The sequence below is a fragment of the Somniosus microcephalus genome, chromosome 1 (genome assembly GCF_052327205.1).
Source record: "Somniosus microcephalus isolate GS21.2 chromosome 1, FLI_Smic_1.0, whole genome shotgun sequence".
NCBI classification, from domain to species: Eukaryota; Metazoa; Chordata; class Chondrichthyes; order Squaliformes; family Somniosidae; genus Somniosus; species Somniosus microcephalus.
In genome coordinates, this window is record NC_140987.1 from 397,353,591 (window position 1) to 397,378,167 (window position 24,577).

The following is a 24,577-nucleotide window of genomic DNA, read 5'->3' on the forward strand; positions in this document are numbered from 1 at the left end:
CTCCCCTTCTAAAGCCACTGAGTGCACTCTTTAGGCGCTAACTGGTGGCACAGCCCACCGAATTTCTAGGCCACTATCTTTAACTTCTCTTGTTAGCCACAGTTGGACCAGTTTTCCTGTGGGGTTTTTGTGCCTTAAAGAAATGTATATTTGTTGTAAATTATGTATTAATTCTTTAAATGCTAGCCATTGCTTGTCTACTGTCATACCCTTTAATGCAGTTTCCAGTAGCGCACCACCTCCTGCTTGGGGTGCTACCACACAATTTATGGCGAGGGGGCACTAACTTTTTTGGGGCGCTAAAGTAGCGTCCCGGAGAAGTTAGCGCCCCAAAGGGGGTGCGACCCAATTTTTCCTCCCCTACTATTTAAATGATCCAATTCCTGGGATTTGGGATGAGATCACCACCAGGTGGAAGCAGTGGGTGCTGCTGGAATTTCTGGGCTCTTTCATCGATCCTCCCTTTTGTTTCTTCAAAGAATTCCATAAGGTTGGTCACCTACAAACTGTCTTTTAGAAATTATTGCTGAATGCCCTGGTTAACACCTGTTTCCCCAAGTGCTTTGTAATTTCATCCCACATTATAAACTGTAGAGGTGGATTTTACTCTTTGCCACCAAGATGGTGGATCATCAGCGGTGGGACTTCTGCCTGCCCTGGATCTGCATCCCTGACCCCAGCCCATTTCCTGGGGTAATTTAAACATTTAGAGTGTCTGGTGGAACCATTTACATCATTTCTGGGGTATGGAGCATGGCCTCAGGTGGATGGGAGAGAAATTACTGGTTTGGCAATTAGATCGTGATCAACCTTTCAGCTACCTTCTGAGATAACTGGCTCTTCAGAACGATCTACTCTGCCTTCTTTCTTTACCTCACCCTCTCCCCCACCAAAGTATTTTAAAGCATCCCTCACAACACTAATTAATATCTCCAGAAAATCTTCATCTTGGCTCCAATGTCAGCTGTCCATCGGTACAGCTCACTCCTGTCCCAGAACTGGCCTTAATTTTACAGAAAGCTGAATCCTTCCCTCTTACACATCTCTAAACATGCATCAACCTTCCCAATCTGGCTGTTTAAGTACTGGCTATCCTGACATTATTATCAATGAGGCCATGCTTCTTAATCTACTTCCTAACTCCTGGCACTTTTGCAGGACCCTAATCTTATTCTTCCGATATCATTGGTCCTGACATGAACCATGACTACCAGCCGATGCCTTTTCTTCTTTGAGACTTCTGTACCTGGTCTGTTACGTACTTTACTCTGACACCTGGGAGGTCACACACCTTTTTGGTACTCAACTGTTCCTCCTTAGGCAACCATTTTTTCATGGTGCCATGACGTTACTCATGGTGTAAGTATTCAGTATTAAAAATGTAGTTGTCAAGGCAATGCCCTCAGAGGACGCCTACACCTCCTTTCTACTCCTCGTCCCAACTCGATGGAGTCACCTGCTTCCAACCCTTACCTTCTATTGTCCTATCTGCCCGTGCGATGACCCCCTTTTGGAATGTGTGTTCCAGAAACACTCCTCCCCCAGCCATCTCTCAAGCTAAGTGCCTTTGAGTGTGAGTAAAAACAGCTTTGTGCAAATGTGATTGCCCTGGATACTAAAACCATTTAGGAACACCCCCACAGAGCAAGAATCGCAAAACATTGTAACACTTTGTATTACATTAAAAGTTACAATGGATCACAAGTGGAATGCCAAACAATGCCCTGCCATTGTAACTTTTTTAAACTTTATCTAATTTAAGTGTAATAATAAACTTTGAATGCAGCACCCAATAAACAAAATCTCCAGCGGAGCAGCAGCGAAGACTCATTCCTACAGCCAACATTTTAGAGCTTGTTCAGCAGGCTGTTACTGTCTGTTTCAGAAAACGAGCGTGCTGAAAAACTCCCCGATATATCCGAGCTCTCGTTAAACATTAAAATTCAATATGGTGGCACAGCAGCAGTGAATGGTGGAACTCTGTACTCTGCTAGGTTACTAATCTGGCCTGGACATATGGAGCCTGCAACATCTCCAGCTTGGGGGGAGGGGCAGCAGAGGAAATCAGGTGGAGATGTCCTGCTTTGCTGGTGCGTGATTGAAGGGGGCAGCGTCAGACGTTGGGGACAGGCCTTCGCAGCAAAAAAAACATTTATCCAAATGAACTGAAAAATGTCAGATAAGTTATATAGGAGAAAAATACATAAGTTAAAAACATTCAGAGTATATTTTTGAGAAGTTAAATTGGATGAGGTCAAACACAAGAGTATCTTTTAAAATCTTCCCTTGCTAATTTTGATGACATCCAATTGAATGGGCTTTGAATGGGTCCCAGTGAAATCACTGGCAGGGAGCAATAAGTACCATAAACAAAATGTTATTTGTGGACTAACCCCTTTTGCGAGCTGTGGTTGATAGATTAAGAAGCTAAACTTGTTACTGTTGCATGAGCATGTGATGGAGATTAAAGAAACACTCCTTTCCACAACAAATTAACCTTTTCACCACCAAACTTCATTCACATTGCCAATTAAGGAGAAAAACATGTTTTCACATCAGCTAATTTCAGAAAAACAGACTGCAATGACTGCTGATTAACATACAGCTACAAACTAGGGTAAAATACACTTCACGTTAAAATATTTATCACTCTAATTTTCTGATGTGCTTAGTGCATTGCAATATTCTCTGGTACAGTATATGAAGCACCACCGAGGATTTAGAGGGATAAGCTACATCAATGATCTACACATAAAGAAAGGATTTAAAATCACTTTCACTAATCATAAATTAACGCATTAATGGCAGATATTTCTTAATTTTAAACAAAATCAGAAAATTACATGCCAACACTTATGGATTTTAAAACTTGCAGCAATTTAAAACTTGCAACAACTGTGGTGCTTCCCCATCTAACCTGCATCAGAAAATCTTTATTTTAAATTATTTTAGGCACACATAGTATTGAATACAGTACTATGGTTTAGCACTTGTTACAAACGGGTAGTAAAATCTTGGCAGTCGACCGCCGTTGCTGCTTGTGGTGCTGCCCATGGCTGTCCAGGGACTCATTTTTAAATTTCAGTTTCCTTACAAAGGTCGGTACTGAGGTAAGCAAAGCTTTTTAAAAATCTTTTTTTGTCCTAGATTAAATCTCTTCTCTCTCTCTCTCTCTGGCAGTCCGTCGGAACCGAGGATGACTTGCTTCCACATTAAAAATGAGTTTGCAGGTGACTGATGAGTCCAATGCGGGACCTACAGTCTCTGTCACAGGTGGGGTAGATGGTGGTTGAAGGGGCGGGTGGGTGGGGTGCTTGGGTTGACGTGCGCTCCTTGCGCTTCCTGCGCTTGGCTTCTGCTTGCTCCCGGCGAAGAGACTCGAGGTGTTCTGCGCCTTCCCGGATGCTTCTCCTCCACTTTGTGTGGTCTTGGGCTAGGGATTCCCAGGTGACCTAGATTAAATAATAAACTAGTGGCAATATATTTAGAATGAAGGATAATTATGCTTGGTGTATTTTAAGCTAAACTACCCAGGAGCAACAAACTACATAATCCATAAAGTTGTAAGGGTTTGCATTAGGTTTTCAACAGCAATGAGAGAACATAGAATTGCAGGCTGGAATCCCATGATAAGCGCACAGAAATTGAACCTGGCAAAGGGACAACTTAGGATAGATATCAAGAAGGACATCTTCACGCAAAAAGTCATCCACACTTTTGGAATAGTCTTCCAGGTAGGGTGGTGAAAACAAAAGCCTTAGATTAATTCCAGAAACAGATGACATAATGGGATGGATGTGTGTGTTTCAATGGGCCAAATAAGCTATGGGGATCCTCATTTTCATTTCTTCACAGTTCAGCACGATGGCCTAAGTAAAATACTGACCCAGCCAGTCTCCATCATTGCTAACAGTCTATCCATTTATCTTATTTTCTAACATTAAGGGTTGAATTTCCAGGGGGGTTCTCCTGCTGTACCACTGTAATTTGGCTGAAAAACGACAGAAACCCTGGAGACATGCGGACAAGTGAGAAAAGCTTCACAGAAATTCACCTTTACTAAAACAGCATGCTATCCTCCTATTTGCTTTAATACAAGCTAAGCCTAGATATATATGAATACATTTTTTGACACTAATATATGTTAATTATTTACCTCATAAACTTATACTCAAGGCTCCACCTCATGAATTTAATGGTAAACTTTACTTAATTCCATGTGTATTAAAGTTCCATTCATCTGTCTGTCCCCTCGTCTCATTCATTGAATTCTATGCTCTATCTCACTCTGCTCCTAATTCCCGGGTATGTATAGGGGAACAGGCTCAGCCCCATTAATAATTCTGTATCTCGACTTGAATTGGAGCATAGGAAGAAACTATGCAGTGCATTTTTTAGTGGAACCCCTCTCTATTCACGTCATTCTATCAATACCACCTAACCACCTATTTGAAATATTAACACCACTGAAGAGATGGGCGGAGAAAGTTGCCCCTTCCCCACCCAAACTAGAAATTCCATCGGTCTGTAAACAGGGTGGCAATATGGCAGAAACAGGTCCCTAGCCAATTTCCACTGCAATAATGCATTCCCCCGTTGCTATCACACTACGGGTGCACCGGAAACAGCAAGTTTACAGTAGGATCCCACAATGCAATGTCATAGAGTTATACAGCACAGAAAGAGGCCCTTCGGCCCTTCGTGTCCACGTCGGCTATTAAGCCCTGTTCATTCTAATTCCATTTTCCAGCACTTGGTCCATAGCCTTGTATGCTATGACATTTCAAGTGCTCATCTAAATGCTTCTTGAATGTTGTGAGGGTTCCTGCCTCTACCACCCTTTCAGGCAATGAGTTCCAGTTTCCAACCACCCTCTGGGTGAAAAAGATTTTCCTCAAATCCCCTCTAAACCTCCTGCCCCTTACCTTGAAACTATGCCCCCTGGTTATTGACCCCTCTACTAAGGGGAAAAGTTCATTTGTATCTACCCTATCTATGCCCCTCATAATTTTGTACACCTCAATCAGGTCCCCCCTCAGCCTTCTCTGCTCTAAGGAAAACAACCCCAGCCTGTCCAGTCTCTCTTCATAGCTGAAGCGCTCCAGCCCAGGTAACATCCTGGTGAATCTCCTCTGCACCCTCTCCAATGCAATCACATCCCTCCTATAGTGTGGCGACCAGAACTGCACACAGTATTCCAGCTGTGGCCTAACTAGCGTTTTGTACAGCTCCATCATAACCTCCCTGCTCTTATATTCTATGCCTCGGCTAATGAATGCAAGTATCCCATATGCCTTTTTAACCACCTTATCTACCTGTCCTGCTGCCTTCAGGGATCTATGTACATGTCCAAGGTCCCTCTGATCCTCTGTCCTTCCTAGGGTCCTACCATTCATTGTGTATTCCCTTGCCTTGTTAGTCCTCCCAAAATGCATCACCTCACACTTTTCAGGATTAAATTCCATTTGCCATTGTTCTGCCCATCTAACCAACCCGTCTATATCATCCTGTAGCCTGAGGCTTCCCTCCTCGCTATTTACAACTCCACCAATTTTCGTGTCATCTGCGAACTTACTGATCATGCCTCCTACATTCATATCTAAATCATTAATGTACACTACAAACAGCAAAGGACCCAGCATCGATCCCTGCAGTACACCACTGGACACAGGCTTCCAGTCACAAAAACAACCTTCGACCATCACCCTCTGCCTCCTGCCATGAAGCCAATTTTGGATCCAATGTGCCAAATTGCCCTGGATCCCATGCGGGACTTTGTCAAAAGCCTTACTGAAGTCTATGTAGACTACATCAACTGCACTACCCACATCCACACACCTAGTCACCTCTCGAAAAATTCAATCAAATTGGTTAGACATGATCTCCCCCTGACAAAGCAATGTGGGTATCATCTATTGTCCCCTGAAATTTGGGGAAACTAGCAACATTATAGAACTGAATGGCCCTTTCATGCTGTTGCCTTGGTGCCATTCCAAAATAGATGAATTCCCCAACTCTCCTAAAGATAGTATCAGTGACCTGATGAATGCATGATCATTGAGTGATGTTACATAGGTCTCCTGTTATAGCCTGCAGTGAGACAGTGCCTTAAAACTTGAGAGCTGTACGCACTTTGAATGCCATTGGCTGAGCTGGTCAGACACTTGATCTGAGCCGAACCACCGGGCATAGAAAGTGACACAGGTCATCTAGGGCTTCCTTTGTACATTTATCTGTGAACGTACAGTTCCTCATTTATGCCCTTATAAGAGGTGCTGGGTATATACACTGCCAGTGGATTGCCAGTGGGCAACAAACATCTCAGACTGCGGTGCACTGCACCCTCAATATGATGAGGATTGTAGGGAAATGGTGTTAGGGGAATTGACAGAAATGAAGGCTGATAAATCGCCACGGCCTGATAATCTACATCCTAGGGTACTTAAGGAAGTGGCCCTAGAAATAGTAGATGCATTGCTGGTCATCTTCCAAAATTCTATAGACTCTGGGACGGTTCCCATGGATTGGAGGATAGCTAATTGGAGGATATTTAAAAAAAGTGGTAGAGAGAAAACGGGGAATTATAGACCGGTAAGCCTGACATCGGTAGTGGGGAAAATGCTAGAGTCCATTATAAAAGATGTAATAGCAGAGCACTTGGAAAACAGTGACAGGATCGGACAAAGTCAACATGGATTTACAAAAGGTAAATCGTGCTTGACTAATCTACTGGAATTCTTTGAGGATGTAACTGGTAGAATAGATAAGGGAGAACCAGTGGATGTGGTATATTTGGACTTTCAGAAGGCTTTCGATAAGGTCCCGCATAAGAGATTAGCGTGTAAAGTTAAAGCACATGGGATTGGGGGTAAGGTACTGACTTGGATAGAGAACTGGTTGGCAGACAGGAAGCAAAGAGTTGGAATAAAAGGGTCTTTTTCCGAGTGGCAGGCAGTGACTAGTGGGGTAACGCAGGGATCGGTGCTAGGACTCCAGCTATTCACAATATATATTAATGATCCAGATGAGGGAACTAGATATATCTCCAAGTTTGCAGATGACACAAAGCTGGGTGGGCGTTGTGTGCTGTGAGGAGGATGCCGAGAAACTCCAGTATGATTTGGACAGGTTGGATGATTGGGCAGAAGCATGGCAGATGCAGTATAATGTGGATAAATGCGAGGTTACCCACTTTGGTGGCAAAAACAGGAAGGCAGATTATTATCTGAACGGCAATAGATTGGGAGAAGGGGAAGTGCAACGAGACCTGGGTGTCCTTGTGCACCAGTCGCTGAAGGTAAGCATGCAGGTGCAGCAGTCGGTTAAGAAGGCAAATGGTATGTTGGCCTTCATAGCGAGAGGATTCGAGTACAGGAGCAAGGATGTCTTGCTGCAGTTGTACAGGGCCTTGGTGAGACCACACCTTGAGTACTGTGTACAGTTTGGTCACATTATCTGCGGAAGGATGTTCTTGCCATGGAGGGAATGCAGCGAAGATTCACCAGGCTGATACCTGGGATGGCAGGAATGACGTATGAGGAGAGATTGGGTCGATTGGGCTTATATTCGCTGGAGTTTAGAAGAATGAGAGGGGATCTCATTGAAACTTATAAAATTCTAACAGGACTAGACAGACTAGATGCGGGAAGGATGTTCCCGATGGCGGGGGAGTCTAGAACCAGGGGTCACAGCCTAAAGATAAGGGGTAAGCCATTTAGGACTGAGATGAGGAGGAATTTCTTCACTCAGAGAGTGGTGAACCTGTGGAATTCTCTACCACAAAAGGCAGTTGAGGCCAATTCATTAAATATATTCAAGAAGGAGTTAGATATATTTCATAAGGCTAAAGGGATCAAGGGATATGGGGAGAAGGCAGGGACAGGGTACTGAATTTGGATGATCAGCCATGATCTCATTAAATGGCGGAGCAGGCTCGAGGGGCCGAATGGCCTACTCCTGCTCCTATCTTCTATGTTTCTATGTTAAAGTTAAGTTAAATGAGTTAGTGTTACAATAAAACTGTTGCTACTTTAAATATGAAATGAAACATAATTTGAACTCTTTGTGGAAGTTCAATAAAGAACAGTTACTATTTGCAAAGCTTAATTACTCCATGTAATTAATGTCCAAGGTCATTTCTTCAGCTGTTATCAGTAAATCTTTAATCTTTATAGTTTCAGATAGGCACATGAAGCCAGGTGACTAACAGGAGCAACATCATTTGAAGCAGAATTTTGTATTGGAAGCATGCTATAAGGTCGCAAGATCTACTTTTTTGGGATTAAATCTTTTGAGTTCCACAATGGCTAACTCTGCCATGCAATTGATAGCCTTGATCGTGTGCATAATCGGCATGGTTGGGACATTATCAGCTACTATTATGCCTCACTGGAGGATCACAGCGCACATTGGAGCAAATGTTGTAACTGCTATTGTGTATATGAAAGGGTTGTGGTGGGAATGTGCCATGTTCAGCACCGGCGTCTTCCAATGTGATACCTACAACTCCGTCCTAGAACTTTCAGCAGATCTCCAGGCTGCTCGTGCCATGATGGTCATCTCAGTTGCTCTCTCATTGCTCGCTATAACAATCTCTGTGGTTGGCATGAAATGCACTGTGTGTGCCCAGGGTTCTCCAATAAAAGACAAGGTTGCCGGCACAGGAGGAATTTTCTTTATCGTAGCTGGACTGATGGGTTTGGTGCCTGTAGCATGGACAATGAATGGAGTGATACTGAATTTCCACAACCCCTTAATCCCGGGTGACCTCAAGTTTGAAATTGGTGAGTCCTTGTACCTCGGGGTCGTTGCCGCTATACTGACCATCATCGGAGGAGTCATACTGTCCCTGTCATTTATAGGTACGAGAACTGAGCTGTACAGTAGACGACCGATGTCCTACCAGAATCCCGCAGTGAACCGTTCCGGTCCTGCGCCATCGGCTACATCGCTTCATTCAAAAGCAGCAAAATCGGAATTCAACTCTTACAATCTGACTGGTTATGTGTAGATTCAGAGTTGTGTATTCAGTGGCAGTGTTGAGACCGCAGTGAAATTGCTTTATAGAGTAATTATAAAGATTATTCTTTATAACACGATAGCTGTCTGAGGGAATAATTTACATAATTTTGCGGTCACGACCTTTGCATGACAAAGATTAAAAATTCCCTCCACCCATATAGCATACAGATGATTGTGTATTTACGTTTTTTTCACTAAAAAATCTGTCATCTTACTGTATTTGAAATTGAAAGATGTAATTTACTAGGATTGGAGTATAACAGCTTGGTTAGAATGGAACTTGAAGTAGTATTGTTTCTTCCTTTTTTGAGATCCAGCTTTTACTACACACTATTCGTAGGTGGAGAGATGGTGGGTGAATAGCTCAGGGGAGCCGAGCATCTTAGAAATAGCTTTAGGGTATGAGCAAAGGTGGCCACAGAATGGATTTCATTTCATCTTTCCAAGGAAAAATCATGAATGTTAGTGTAGATTTTTCCTGTGGCTCATTTTTACGGGGGAGGGGGTGTTGTTAAGGGGGAGCATTGTGTCGAGTCTGCACCTGTACAAGACAATTTTAAATATATATTTTTCTTTCAAATGTCTTCATGTCTGTTTGGGAGGAATATAGTAAAAGTTAAGGATTTAAAAGAGCCCAATGAAGCTCATCCCTCTAGTTTACTACTTCTCCCATTCAAACAAGCAGCTTGATGTTGAGCATCCTTAATGAATTGTCCTCTATTACCCTACTTAGGAGATAGCTCTAAACAATTAACATTTCAGTAAAGATGTTTTCCCACTGTCTGTTTAAAATAGTTCTTGTTCATTTAAATTTATACCCTCTGTTACCAAGTTCTTGGCTGAATTTGAATATTCAAAGTTTACCCTCTCTGTATGCTGTTTAATTTTTTATATATAATGGCCCAGAAATTCTGGTCGGGGGCTTCCCGCGGGTGCAAGCCCCCGACCTGCACTTACCTAGCGCGCCGGTCGTTGAGCTGTGGACCGCGTGGGATTCCAATCCTGGGCCTCCTCCAACTGCCGGCGCACAGTGCTTGTGTATCCCAGGGGCGCAGTTAGTTCGATGCGTCCCCTGGGATCATGTGGGCCATGGAGAGCCAATGGTAGCAGGGAATGCTTCATTCATAAGTTGGACAGGAAGAGCTGTCAAACCTATAAATACTCTAAGCCCCAAAACATCACTAAAACCTCAAATATTTTTTTTTTTTAAATCACATTTTTAAAATAAACTATAAATTACATGAAATAACTATTTTAAACAATAATTTAAATTTTTGAAAAAATTAATTACATTTTCTAACGGGGTTAAAAATAAACTTACCTTTCTTTAAAGTATTTAAAAATAATAAACCTGTGGAAAAAATGTTTTAATTTTAATTAATTCACCACTTACCTTGTTAAAAGCAGGCCTAGCACCTGATTTTTAGAAGTGTAACTGCTGGAGACCTACCCTCCCGGAAAAACCTGGAAAAAAAACCTAAGTTCAAGCCTCTCTGGCGCACGCGTTCGACTTCTGAACCCCTTCTTTCAGGGGAACGGAAGTGCTGGTTTCCCGCGCATGCGCAGTGCATGCACGAAACCGGCACTTTCGTTGGGCCTACGCATGAGTACCCCGTGCGTACTCACGCGTTGGGACCCGAATTTCTGGGCCTATATATACACAATAAGGTCATCCCTTATGGCCTGACGTATTATACACCTAACTTCACTTCTGGTGAAAAGTCCTGGAAGTGATGTCAAATGCTGGGGAGCCAGTGTAACAGCTCCCTACCTCATTTTCCTGCCCTACCCACCCAAGTTACCCAGCCCTGCCTGTTCCAGGACTGAATACTTTAGTTTGTTACATTTCAGTTAACAGTGACTATTTCTTTTCTAATTTAGAGTATCTGATATCTTACAATGTAGGACAGCCAATATCCCACCTTAATTAATATATGTAAACAGATAATCCAACAAAGACAGGTCAAGGTAATCTCATGGGAAATCTTAAATTGCCTTCCATAGTTGTTAATTCAAAAGTAGGTTAATTTTGCAACAATGTAAAAGAATCGTTAATCTTTTAAATTATGTGATATCTGAATGTAACAATGGAATATCAAGTTTTTTTTCACTTCACGTTCTATTACTTAAACTGATCACCCATAATAATATTTGTACAATGATGCAGGAGTTCAATGGTATGGTGTCTTATTGGAGAGCTGTAGAGCATTTTTATTAATAATTGTTATATCTTAATCACAAAATTAAACTTTACTCACATAATAAAAGTGGTATTGGAGAGCTTCCCAATGGCTCAGTGTGTAACTGAACTGCATGTACAGTACTGAGCCATACAGGCCATCTCCTGCCCATGATTGCCATCCAGATATTTTTTCTGAAACTGCATAGGTGTGCACACTGGGCGAGGACGGGTGAGGCTTGTGTGTGATAGCTGCTATACTTGAATAGTCTGGCAGTGCTTACTGCTTAGGGCCACATGTGAAAAATAGCCACTTGGGTGAGATATTGGAGAGCCCTGGTGCTTATGGAACTGTATTCCAGCCCGAGTGCTTCTTCGAAAAGTGGGTAATATATGAGTTTGTGTCAGAACTAATCTGTTGATCAAATAATTAGGTGTCATTATTGAGGCAGTAACGTGTCCATCGATTCAGATGAACCAGCACAAATCACTGTCTTTGCTTTTGTGCTTTGTGGTCACAGAATAACATTAAAGGCAAGATAAAACTTTCCAGGGCACCTATCATGCTATGTGCATTCCATAATGGGAGCCTGTACCACAGTTTATTCACAGGAATTCCCATGTCACAGTGACATGGGCTGACTGCTCAACCAATAAAACCTTGGCTAATAACACCATTGCCTTCAAGTCAATCCATTATTATAAAAAAACAGCATGTTATGGCTGAATCTAATTTGGACATTGTGTGGTGTTCTTATACATCAAAGAAGTACTTTGGCATGCATCTGTTCTGTAACATTCCAGCAGCACACATGAAATCCTCACCTTCTCGCCAAGGGTGTGCCGTCTCAAGACTCCAGAGCTCAGGCGTTCAGAGGCTGAGATGTTCTCTGTTTTGTGCGGGAGTTAAGAAAAGCCTTTGTCACGTTTTAATTAAAACGTTAGAATTAAAAATATCTGTGTACCTTCTTAACATTTGTATAAATCTTCTTTTAAAAGGTACAGAGAAAAAAAATCAAATTAAGTGCTCATTAATTTTTTTTAAGGCCTTCTGACAACAAATCCAACACTGAATGCTCATGAGCAATTCCTCAGCGAAACCAAACAGTATCTGGTTGATAATGTAGATTCTGTAGATTTTGGGTCCATGACTAGCATTCTCAAGACTTTCAGTACTAAGTGATCAGGGGTTTACACCAATTTATTCTGTGAGCGCTAATCCTTTATTCATAAAATTTGATTTGAACTATTGAAAATCATAATGTTCCTTTTTTCTAGACATAAGAAAAAAAGCTTCAAGATAGTAACTCAGAACATTTTAAAATGCACTAAAATGTTTTTCTATTAAACATTTGTAAGTTACTGTGGGATATTCTGTTATTGCTGACTGGCTTGTTTATCAGGCTGTGTTATACTGTAATATGAAATTAATGTACTTTGTAGTTTTAAAGTTTAACACTTGTTAAGAGTATTAAAAAATTTTTAATGTAAAACTTCATTCAAAATTAGCAACTGTAATCAACAATCTTTTACTGATAGTAATAAAATATTCTCATCATGCTTCTTGTCTTACACTTGGGTCATTTGTATGTCTATCACTGACCACTTACATTGGAATGGATACTGGTTCATTGAATCTGCTCCTCTTTGCCACTGCAAAGGGATTGGGGAATAGATTCCCAGGCAGCCTACCCTACATTGAATCATGGGTTGGATTGTTTTTGCTACTTTCTTCAGTCAGATAACTTTGGGTTGGATTTCTGGTGAAGTTTGTTGTGAGTGGATCATGAATTAAAGCTGCAGGGCTGCCTACCTGTAGTCAGATATACTGGAGGTTGAAGCCTACAGTGCCCCACACTACCCCCAGTCAGACAGACAGACCTAAATCAAATAGATTATGGGTGTCCTGACCTCACAGATTATGGGTGTCCTGACCTCACAAATTATGGGTGTCCTGACCTCACAGATTATGGATGTCCTGACCTCACAGATTATGGGTGTCCTGACCTCACAGATTATGGGTGATTTGACCTCACAGATTATGGGTGATTTGACCTCACAGATTATGGGTGACTTGACCTCACGGATTATGGGTGTCCTGACCTCACAGATTGTGGGTGTCCTGACCTCACAGATTATGGGTGACTTGACCTCACGGATTATGGATGTCCTGACCTCACAGATTATGGGTGATTTGACCTCACAGGTTATGGGTGTCCTGACCTCACAGGTTATGGGTGTCCTGACCTCACAGGTTATAGGTGACTTGACCTCACAGATTATGGGTGTCCTGACCTCACAGTTGATTCCTTCTTTATCCACGGTGTCTTCCTCCTTCGCTGAAGTAACTTGTTGATCTTTCCTCATTTCGGTTGTTGCTTTTCGCAAATCCAAATCCTGATGCGTTGCCAAGCAACGTGTGGAAGTGTCAGTGGCACCTTCTGACTTCCCGTCGTCAGTAATTCGATCGCATCCATTTCCTGTGTCGTGCTCCAAGCTGGGTCTTGAAAGACTGTGTATGACTGCACCTTGTATTGTTCCTCCTTTTTGGTATCCCGCAGGACATCTTTTGATATTGTCTGTGGAGACAGTTTTAAAAATATGCTTGGTTAATATGTATTTGAACTGTTCTTTCGTTAATAACAGAATGTATTTGAACAGTTTCCACTTCGGTCTTAAACCAGGTTTTTGCTCGAACTTCTTTTCCTGTACCCATTCTCCTACTATGGGTTGCCATACTTTATTTGTCAATTTTTTCTGCCTATTTGCTTCCCTTATCCTTTGATCAATTGATCAATCTCCTTTGTTACTTCTTTTTTTATCTAACTGTCACTGTCGGGTCAAGGACTCATAGAGTGTGTAGAGGCAATAAAACATAGAAACATAGAAGATAGGAGCAGGAGTAGGCCATTCGGCCCTTCGAGCCTGCTCTGCCATTCAATGAGATCATGGCTGATCATCCAAATTCAGTACCCTGTCCCTGCCTTCTCCCCCTATCCCTTGATCCCTTTAGCCTCAAGAAATATATCCAATTCTTTCTTGAATATATTTGCCCTCTGTGGCAGAGAATTCCACAGGTTCACCACTCTCTGGGTGAAGAAATTCCTCCTCATTTCAGTCCTAAATGGCTTACCCCTTATCCTTAGACTATGACCCCTGGTTCTGGACTCCCCGGCCATCAGGAACATCCTTCCTGCATCTAGTCTGTCCAGATCTGACAGAATTTTATAGGTTTCGATGAGATCCCCTCTCAATCTTCTAAACTCCAAGAACTATGGTTAAGCGGTGTATGCATCTCAATCCCATACATCAGATAATATGGAGTTTTTTAGGGGACATTGTCACTGATGCAGATGTGGGCACATTATTGAGTGATAGTTGTTCTTCCGGAATGATGGCGGTCCACTTATTCCCCGATTCTCAACAGTTTGACCAATAACTTTATTACTTCCCGATTTTTACATTCCACCAGCCCCGCTGATTGCGGATGACGTGGCATGCTGTGCTCTAACCCAATCCCCCTTTGTTCGCAGTAGTCTTTGAAGACCTTAGATACAAAGGCTCCGCCTTAATCGGAGTGTAAGATTTTGGGTGCACCAGCTACAGTAATTATATCAGAACTAGCCCTGGCGAGTGCGTTTTCTGAAACAGTTTTTGTGGGGGCCAGCCACTTTTGAGGAAGTGCATCCATCCACACAAACGAGAACATGTCTATATCCCAAAGATGGGGGAAGTGGTCCAATAAAGTTAATAAAGAAATGTTCCCATTTTCTCATCAGCTTTCACAGGAGCCAATGGTGGTGGCTTAATTTAGTGATGACTTATTGGTCGAATAGCATGGCTCACAATTTGCCATGTATGTTTTACAGGCTTTAAGCATGCCTGGCCACCAATATAAGGGGGTCAATTTGCAGTATGTTATTCTGGCACTACAATGTGATTGACTTGTGCCCTTGTGAGCTCGCAGTACTTCTCGGTTTCCCTTGGGCAACTTAACTAGTACAATACCCATAGGGGTTTCCGAGTAAAAGTACTTTGGTGGACATTCTGGTGGATTCTCTGTTATTGGGTCTAATAGCTGAATCAGTTTCTCATCCTGATTAGCTGCCCGTTCTGCCCTAGTGATTACACTAACATTGGCAGGCCCCTCTCGAGGGGGTGTCATGTAGGCCCAACGTTTCGCTTGTTCGTATGCAAGGCTGTTTCCTTTTGTGTACTGTCCTAGTGGTATGCCCACTTACATGAATCACCTGACAATTCTTTTTCTCCATTCTCGAATGGAGAATATCTTCCCACAGTGTGGGTTTAATAAAGTCTGCTTTCTTTAAAACATACCGTAATGCTGCGGCTTCAGCATATTGCGCTGTCTTATGGCCAAGGGGTATAGACAGTAATTCTTCTGGATATAAAGAATAGGAATCTCAAAAAGTCCCTACTACATTCCCCATCCCAGCTGAGGATTGTTGGGATGTCTCTTTTTTAATCGTCATTAGTTGTCTCAGGTGTTGAGCATTCCAATCTTGGCAACAGGTTTCCAATTTATCAAGGTTAGTTAGAATCCAGCAGGTTTTCTCCTGGCTGGTGTTTCCTGGTCTACCACACATTGTGTAGATAGAGCTCAGGTTTACTTGACCTAGGGGCGCAATTAGTGGTTGCCAGGGTTGGTTCACTGCACCATTAATCATTGCACCTCCAGCATTTAGATAAGAGTGAGCTAGTGCCTGTTGGCATTGATTATAATGGATTCTAAGCTGTCTATAGTTTTCTCGAAGATTATTTCATCATGAGTTTGCCACCTTAACAGCATAGGCTGCTCCAGGTTCTGTTATTCGGCTATGGTTGCCACCACCTTGTTGGGTACCGTTCATTAGGCCTCCCAATTGTGCAGGTGTGCACTTTATCATTAAGGAATTTATTGGATTTGGAGTATTCGTTTGATTATCCCACAGGATATTCTGTATCCCCTGGTTCTGGGGATCAGCATTAATCATGCCATGAGTTCTAACGGCTCCTTCGGCATCAAAGCCTTCTATTTCAAAAATGATCACTTGGTTTTGTGGAGGTACAGGGATAGGATTATTTCCCCTAATAAAGCAATCATTTAAATTTTCTAATAAAAAAACTTGGCCAATTCCGACAGTTTGCCATTTCGTCAAGACCTAACCTCAGTTAGGGTTTAATATTTCGTCAGGACCTAACCTCGGTTAGGGTTTAATATGAACTTTATAAGAAGCTTCTAGACCTCAATGGTATTTTGAGGGAGTTCTGATTTAATTTCTACAAGGCCTGATCAGGGTCTTATCGTCTCTAGAGACTTAAATCTGGGTCTTAGAACCACTGTCAGTAAAACACTCCTTCTATTCTTAACAATCTACAATATGGATATAAATATAAGTATAGGTTCTGTATCAAGTCGTAACACACTTGTTGGGCGCCAACTGAAGGGGTAATTACAGGTCCTAGCCCTTTTTGGGCTACACCAGATCAGGCGTATTCCCCAGACGTTCAACTTCAACTAAAGTTAGAGATAGCCGAATTCTACAAGACGCTTGAATGGGTCTAAAGGTTCAGGCTATCTCTCCCTAAAGGAAAGGAATGACTGAAGATGTTACCGTCCTCCGGATAGCACTATTAATAAGTTTAACTAGACTGTAACCTTCCAGATATTATGAGGGTCTGGAATACCCCCCAGAATTCTGCAACTCCTTACAAAAGAGTGTACAGAAATTGGGTTCGCGAGTTTATACAGAAATACTCTGAAACAATTCTAAAAATATATAGATTTATTTAAGAGCCGACATTCAGTTAACAGTTGTTGTGTCAGTCGCAACATTAACAATTCAAAATACAAATAGCTTACATTTCTTATTTCTCAGAGATCCTTATTTTCAAATCTTTACTTCGTTACATTTCTACATTTCTTACTTATTTCTAAATCCAGAACATCCACCAAAATCAAATGCCTTGATTACCCGAGACTCAAAGTTAAAAACTTACAGAGCGTGCCTGTGACGTTGAGAAAAGCTTGCCCGTTCAGCGACTTCTAACTTTTCATCTGAAAAGCTCTATCTTTTAAACTCTTTTTTTAGTGGTTTATTCTTTGAAGTTTCCTGCTGATGTAAGCTAATTGTCTTATTCATTCTCTGTTGAATTCTTACTGATTTTATTGTCAATTTAGCTGCTGCATGCATAATTATGTCTCTACTTTTAGGTGTTCAATAGTTATCATAAAAACAATATGACAGCATTCTTTATTTGATGCCATTCTTATCGAAGATCTTCCATTCAATTCTTAAACCACCATAACTAGTTATTTGCAGACGTTGTGACTCCGTAGTATTCCAAGTTCAATACAAAAACAATGTAATTGCTTGGTGCATCTACTGAAGTCATATCTTCAAAGTGTTCTGCAGGTATCATATTTACTACATGTAAATTAAAGACACTTCAACTAGGGTGGTTCATGCATTTCTAGCTATCTTAATTGGTTGCATATTTAATCTTATGTTTCCTGTCTTCCAAGTTTAACATAAAAACTATTTGACCAGCAGGTGTTTCTTTTACTTGATGTCATCTTTTCAAAGGCACATGCCTCTTTTAATATTCTGTTTCTGTTCGGTGTCAGTTTCTAACACTTTACTTGGGTCATTCATTGTGTTGGTTCCAAACCGCAGACCTTTCGGAAGCGCCAAACTGCTATTTCAATAGGGCCTTTGTATTAGCATTAACAATCAATTCCCATTTCAAAACTTGTGGTGTTTACAACTTTGTTATCAAACCATCCTATCTCAGAAGCCTGTTTTCTGTTTGCAGCTTGTGTCTGTGAGGCTTTAGATTTTTAAACCCAGTATATCATGTATTAATAAATATCAGAATTCTGTTCATATTATGGTGTATCTCTTGAAATATGGCTTATTCCGTCACATCCTGACCTCACAGATTATGGGTGATCTGACCTCACAGATTATGGGTGTCCTGACCTCACAGATTATGGGTGATTGACCTCACAGATTATGGGTGATTGACCTCACAGCTTATGGGTGATTTGACCTCACAGATTATGGGTGATTTGACCTCACAGATTATGGGTGTCCTGACCTCACAGCTTATGGGTGATTTGACCTCACAGATTATGGGTGATTTGACCTCACAGATTATGGGTGTCCTGACCTCACAGATTATGGGTGTCCTGACCTCACAGATTATGGGTGATTTGATCTCACAGATTACGGGTGTCCTGATCTCACAGATTACGAGTGTCCTGATCTCACAGATTATGGGTGTCCTGATCTCACAGATTACGGGTGTCCTGATCTCACAGATTATGGGTGATTTGATCTCACAGATTACGAGTCTCCTGATCTCACAGATTACGGGTGTCCTGACCTCACAGATTATGGGTGATTTGACCTCACAGATTACGAGTGTCCTGATCTCAGATTACGGGTGTCCTGACCTCACAGATTATGGGTGATTTGATCTCACAGATTATGGGTGTCCTGACCTCACAGATTACGGGTGTCCTGATCTCACAGATTACGGGTGTCCTGATCTCACAGATTATGGGTGTCCTGACCTCACAGATTATGAGTGATTTATTCTCACAGGTTACGGATGTCCTGATCTCACAGATTACGGGTGTCCTGATCTCACAGATTATGCTAACACAGGGGCTGGTAATCATGTGGCAGGTGCCTAAATCACTGCATGGTTTAGGTGCCGGGACTGCATATTATTTGGCACTGAAGTTTAAGGATTACTCTGTGCCCAATGAGCTCAATGCCCAGCACAGTAGGAGCTGCCACACAGTAGGATTTTTCCAACCTCGGCAGGTCCAGGGTGGGCAGTGTCCGTGGCGTGTGGGGACCCCGCATCTCTTTTCATCCCAGCCTCCAACATGATTTTCCCTTGATGGGCCTTGTTAAGTCTGCGCTGCGAGGTTCCCGGCCAATTAATAGGAAGCGGGTCTGATGACATCATTCGATGCCATATCATCAGCCGGTTTCCTTCAAGGGACTACGGTCACAATCATTTTGACAGTTGTGCTGTCAGTGTTCTCCAGCATTGAGGTGCTGCAAACACTGACACGCACTGCACAGAGGTGCACGGCTGCACTTAGGCTCTCGCGACTCACTCCATTATGGAGGGAGTCACAGCATGCAGGGAGGTTCTCTTCCCTTCCCATGGGCGGACAAGACCTCCCCAGGAGATCAACGCAGCCTGGTTGCACATTGCACAGGAGTGCACAAGCAGGGATGTCATCAGGAGGACCAGACTGCAGTGGTGCAAACCTTTCAATAATCTCAGTAGATCACAAAACGTTACTGCAAAGCCACACTCAGCCTCATCCTGCTGTGCCTGTGCCTCTCATCACATCCCCATTGCTCTGCCTTCCCTACCCTACTCCTGCACATCTTTACTCACACCAACTTACCTTGCACCTTCACCCATCCCTCTCTATCTATATTATCACTTCCCCAACTCACTAGCCACCCCTCACACTCACCCTCACCTTGTCCAATTATACCAACTAACAACACACAAGGGTAGGCAGTTAGGTGTTATCGCCATTGTTCATGTAAAGTTTCTGCTAATGTGTTGTCAAACATTGACATTTTTATTTTCAACACTTTCTTTCTTGGACAGATCTATGCTCACCTTTGGAAGTGACTTAGTGAGTTGTAGTGAATGGTGAGACATAATGGTAACCACTCCCCGCCCCCAAATGGTGATGAGTGTGAAAGGAATGGCTTGGGCATTGCAGGGATGCTTTATGGTGCTGGTGTGGGGTGGTGCCAACCTGGTGCATCATGTGGCAGCCAGTGTGTACAGCGTCAGGAAGTAAATCTAGCCATGGTGAGGCCATCCCTGGCCTCCCGGGCAGCAATGTGCTCGGGTGCTGAGGTCCTGTGCAGCATCAGCTGATTGTGGAGAAGGTTGGTGCTGCTGGTGTGCCTGGTGATGCTGGTGATGTTGGTGTTGGGGCTGATCGTGGTGGGATTCCAAGGACCAAGGTGAGATTTTTTCAAGGGCTCCGATGCTGATGGAATAGTTGGCAGCTGAGGTTGAGATGACAGAAGCAATCTGTCAATCGTGAGAGAGGTTGTTCCAAGGAGGTGACACTGGATAGAGAGTTTGCTCCAAACACTTCAAACCTCCATAAAGCTGAAAAGTGTATTCCAAATCCTGATGGCTCCAGCTTCTAAGATTGGAAATTGAACAGCTGTGAAATGGTAGCTTTTATACCACTTTTGCAGCTGTCACCTATTCACGGCAATGCAGAGTCATTGAGAATCCGACACACTTACCTGACGTGACCCCCAAGTGCCAGGAACCTTGTAAAACACATGGAAAAATCATTAGGACCTGGTAAAATGCTGCTTTAATACCTTTAAGTATCTCAAGTGCCTGACCCACCGCTTAGTGCCGGATCGGCAAACCGCAAGCAGAGCCAGCACTTGGGAAAGTAACAAGGAGGCAGGTTCAGAGCAGACTTCCGCTCCGCTGTCAATCACTGCCATTTTGACAGCGGACCCGCCTCTGAACCGGCCCTCTGAACGCCGGCAAATTCAGCCCCGAGAGTGCACGAGGCTCATTAAGACTTCAGAATTTACCTAAATTAGGGGTCCCTTGTAGTATGCCTGGAGTCGTTTCTCATTTCAGGTACAAATGGGCGGAATGTGTGCTGAACATGCTCTGTGCATTTGCACCAGGAATCCTGCGATATGTTCAGATGCAGGTCCCAGAGTAGTGACCAAATTGGGCACCATGCAAATCTGCAGCGGAGGTCAAAAAACCTGATTTTACAACCAACACTAGCTGCATGAGAGACTGATTGTTGGTAAGAGCCTCACAAAATTTAGTCTTAAATGTCAGCAAGCTAGTTGATCACAGTGAGCATTGTATCCAACTTCCATTTGTTTTCACCAAACAGAAATACTTTCCAACACCGAGGCCAATTGTAATGCTCAGTTACTGCCCAGCTGAAATCAGGGGATCAACCCTGAGACCTCGTAGCCTGACTAGCTCAGTACCACACTGGGGAAGAGTCTTTACCAAGGAGCAGCTGGAGAGAAACGGGTTAATGAATATATTTGAGTCAGAGGCAGATCATCAGAGAGAAGCAGAGTACATGTTGCAATTTATGGGAACTTTTTGTACAGCCAGTCAAAACTGGAATATATGGGCTTGTATTGTGTCAAAAGCAACTCAATAAAATTTTTAAAAAACACTGGAATCCACATACGTCATAAAATTCCCTTTAACCCAATGAGAAAAATGCTCTCAAGTGCATAGAAAGAAAAGTTCCAACAAACTTTTTTATTTGGGGAGGGACACCGTTGGGAGCCAATTTCATCGTTCGTGCAGTAATCATGACTGCAGGGAATGTCTTAGATCCATTTTGGGAGGAAGAATGAGGCGAGGCAATACAAACTAAACGATAAATTTTAAAGGGGGTGCAGAAACAGAGTGACCTGGGTATGTATGTACACATGTCTTTGAAGGTGGCAGGACAAGTTGATAAGGCTGTTAAAAAAACATACGGGAACCTGGGCTTTATAGAGGCATGGGATCTGGGCATCGCTGGCAAAGCCAGAATTTATTGCCCATCCCTAGTTGCCCTTGACAAGGTGGTGGTGAGCCGTCTTCTTGAACCGCTGAAGTCCGTGTGGTGATGGTACTCCCATAGTGCTGTTAGGTAGGGATTGCCCACTCCCTTAACATCCAGCTTATGTATCACCACCGGAAGATCATCATACATGTTTGCGCAAAGTACCCTGGCAGTTGCCATGACTCCTTCATCCTGCGGCAGTCTACTGTGCCTCAGCTCTTCAATCCGCTAACCCAACTTTCCGGATGGTTACTTGGCGACAAGGGCTATCCCCTGAAAAAGTGGCTCATGACACGGATGAGGAGGCCAACAAACAAGGCTGAGGAGCGGTACAATGTGAGCCACATTTCCACCAGAAGCATCATAGAGCAAACCATCGGCTTGCTCAAAATGCGATTCCGGTGCCTGGACAGTTCTGGTGGAGCCCTACAGTACGCACCAGCCAGGGTGTCCAGAATCGTGGTCTGCTGTGCCCTGCACAACATCGCATAGCAGCGTGGCTTAGCGCTACCTGATGAACAAGTGGCTCAGCGCAGAGCCTCCTCGGAAGAAGAGGAGGACGAGGAAGAGGACGAGAAGGAGGACGAGGAGCCACGCCTTGTGGGTCTGGATGTGGCCAATGCAGCAGCACGTGATCACATTTCTGGCCGTCAGGCAACGGATGCACTCATCCATGCCAGATTCACGAAAGCTTACGCTTCAAACACAGGTGGCTGGCAGATGGAGATGAATATAAAGTTGAGATTCTTAACACACCATACATCATCTGTCCAATAAACAGTGCTTTCCGATCACTCTCACCACCATCATTATTATTGGAATTAGCCCTGAGCCCTGTGCAACTTCCATTTCCCACAACACATAGACCAGAACCTCAACTGCTTGTCATCACTTTTGTTTAATGACATCACAAAAGGAGGACACTCGATACTTTACAGCACAATAAAACACCCAAGTGACTACCCTTGTGACTATTTGTGTGTTAACTTCCTCTTATGACTGCTTCTACGTGGTGCTTCCTCTTTGGCTTCATCAGATGTAGAGGCACCTTGCTTACGTTGATGCAGCAGGCGTCCTCTGGGTTTGGGAGCCTGGGAGGGCTTCGCCACAGTCTACTCTTCCTACAGCTGAGACGGCCATCTCAGTTGGGTGAGGACTCGGGGGCTCTGATCGAGGGCGCCGCAGTGGCATGGTCGTGTGAGCACTTGGAGAGGAGCCCACACTTCCTTGTTGGCTGCTACCAACATCCCTCTCATGGGTCAGCCACACTTCAGTGCTAGCAAGTGGCTGAGAGCACCTTGCTGCATATCAGGGGGGCCATGAGGACCCGTCTCTGTACTGACAGTCCTCATAACAAGGACATCCATGAAGCTCTGGTGTCTCTCCTCAATAGACACCCTTCTCTCCTCCATAGCAGACAATCTATTTTGAAGAGTCGCCATGTTTTCGTTAGTCTGGCGACTTATGTCCTCCATGGCAGTTGCCACCCTCTCCATGGTGGAACATTCATGCGCCATTGCCTCCACAAAGGCAGTGCTCGTGTTAGAGATGGACTCCTCCATTCTCTGCACACTCGCAGTTACCCTGGATGCAATCCCTGTCAGAGACTCCTTCACGGGACTAATTGATCCAATTAAACCAAAATGGGACATTGGGAGTGGCTGAAACCGGCAGCAGGTCCAAAACCTGCCCACCAGGCAACCCGACTCCATCCCACCTCCTCCATTAAAATCGAGCCCATTGTGTCCAATTCTGGGCACCACACTTTAGGAACGATGTCAAGACCTTGGAAAGAGTACAGAGATCTACTAGAACGGTATCAGGGATGAGGGACTTCAGTTATGTGGCGAGACTAGAGAAGCTGGGGTTATTCTCCTCAGAGCAGAGCAGGTTAAGGCAAGATTTAATAGAGGTGTTAAAAATTATGAAAGGTTGTGATAGAGTAGACAGGGAGAAACTGATGCCACTGGCAGGAGGTCGGTAACCTAAGGGCACAGATTTAAGATCATTGGCAAAAGAAACGGAGGAGATGAGGAGAATTTTTTTTTTAAGCAGTGAGTTGTTATGATCTGGAATGCACTGCCTGAAAGGGTGGTGGAAGCATATAGAATAGTAATTATCAAAAAGGAATTGGATATATACTCAAAAAGGAAAGATTTGCAGGATTATGTGGAAAGAGCGGGGCAGTGGGACTAATTGGACGGCTCTATCAAAGAGCCGGCACAGGCACGATGGGCCAAATGGGCTCCTTCTGTGCTGTATCTCTATGAATATAGGTACAGTGTATTCTAATAGAGCAAAACTTCCAATTAAAAAATAAAGTGAAAACAATAGAAGCTTCTAAAATGAGCATCTTTTGATGCAGATCTGAGAAGTTTTATTTAGTTAATGTGAACTTTTTTCTCTTTGTTCCACGTAAACAACTTTCAGCCCCAGGAAACAGACCGAGTTCAATGGGTGAAACATTTTTAAAACTCCAGTCATGACTCAATCACACCAATAGGATTTTATCTCTTTCACAAATTGGTTTATCACCTTTCTCAAATTTGTGACTGAAACTGGACTGTTTTATTGCAGAGAGGAAAAGCCATTTAGCACACAGCAAAATGAGAAACTAATTCATGTGAATTGATCAATAAAATCATAAAATGTATTTAATGATTGTTTTATCTTTTTACCACCAATGCGATAGCGCTAATGTACTATTTAAATCCTTGAGACCTTCAGGGACATTTTTGTACAAGCAACACCTCTTTCGCTTCTAG

The 24,577-nt window shown here is 43.1% G+C and overlaps 1 protein-coding gene and 1 long non-coding RNA gene across 5 annotated transcripts in view; one reads left to right on the forward strand and one right to left on the reverse strand.

Annotated features, from left to right (window-relative positions):
• Positions 1-2,492: 2,492 nt before the first annotated feature.
• Positions 2,493-24,577, reverse strand: part of LOC147125128 (uncharacterized) — a 40,974-nt gene continuing 18,889 nt past the window's right edge. For 3 of the 4 annotated variants that reach the window (XR_015079603.1, XR_015079602.1, XR_015079600.1), the window contains exons 2-4: positions 13,496-13,779; positions 12,026-12,090; positions 2,493-3,452 (exon numbers count right to left, since the gene is read on the reverse strand). This is a non-coding gene — a long non-coding RNA (uncharacterized LOC147125128). Of the gene's footprint in view, positions 3,453-12,025; positions 12,091-13,495; positions 13,780-17,197; positions 18,213-24,577 lie in introns of those variants that run through there. The other variant, XR_015079605.1, reaches the window with a different exon arrangement.
• LOC147125129 (claudin-2-like) lies at positions 8,303-9,098 on the forward strand. Its single transcript, XM_085997755.1, has one exon. The coding sequence runs from the start codon at positions 8,303-8,305 to the stop codon at positions 9,008-9,010; it is 708 nt and encodes a 235-aa protein (XP_085853881.1). The 3' UTR covers positions 9,011-9,098.

Excerpts from the sequence above, each read along its gene's own strand:
- LOC147125129 (XM_085997755.1), top strand. The coding sequence starts at position 8,303 with ATGGCTAACTCTGCCATGCAATTGATAGCCTTGATCGTGTGCATAATC.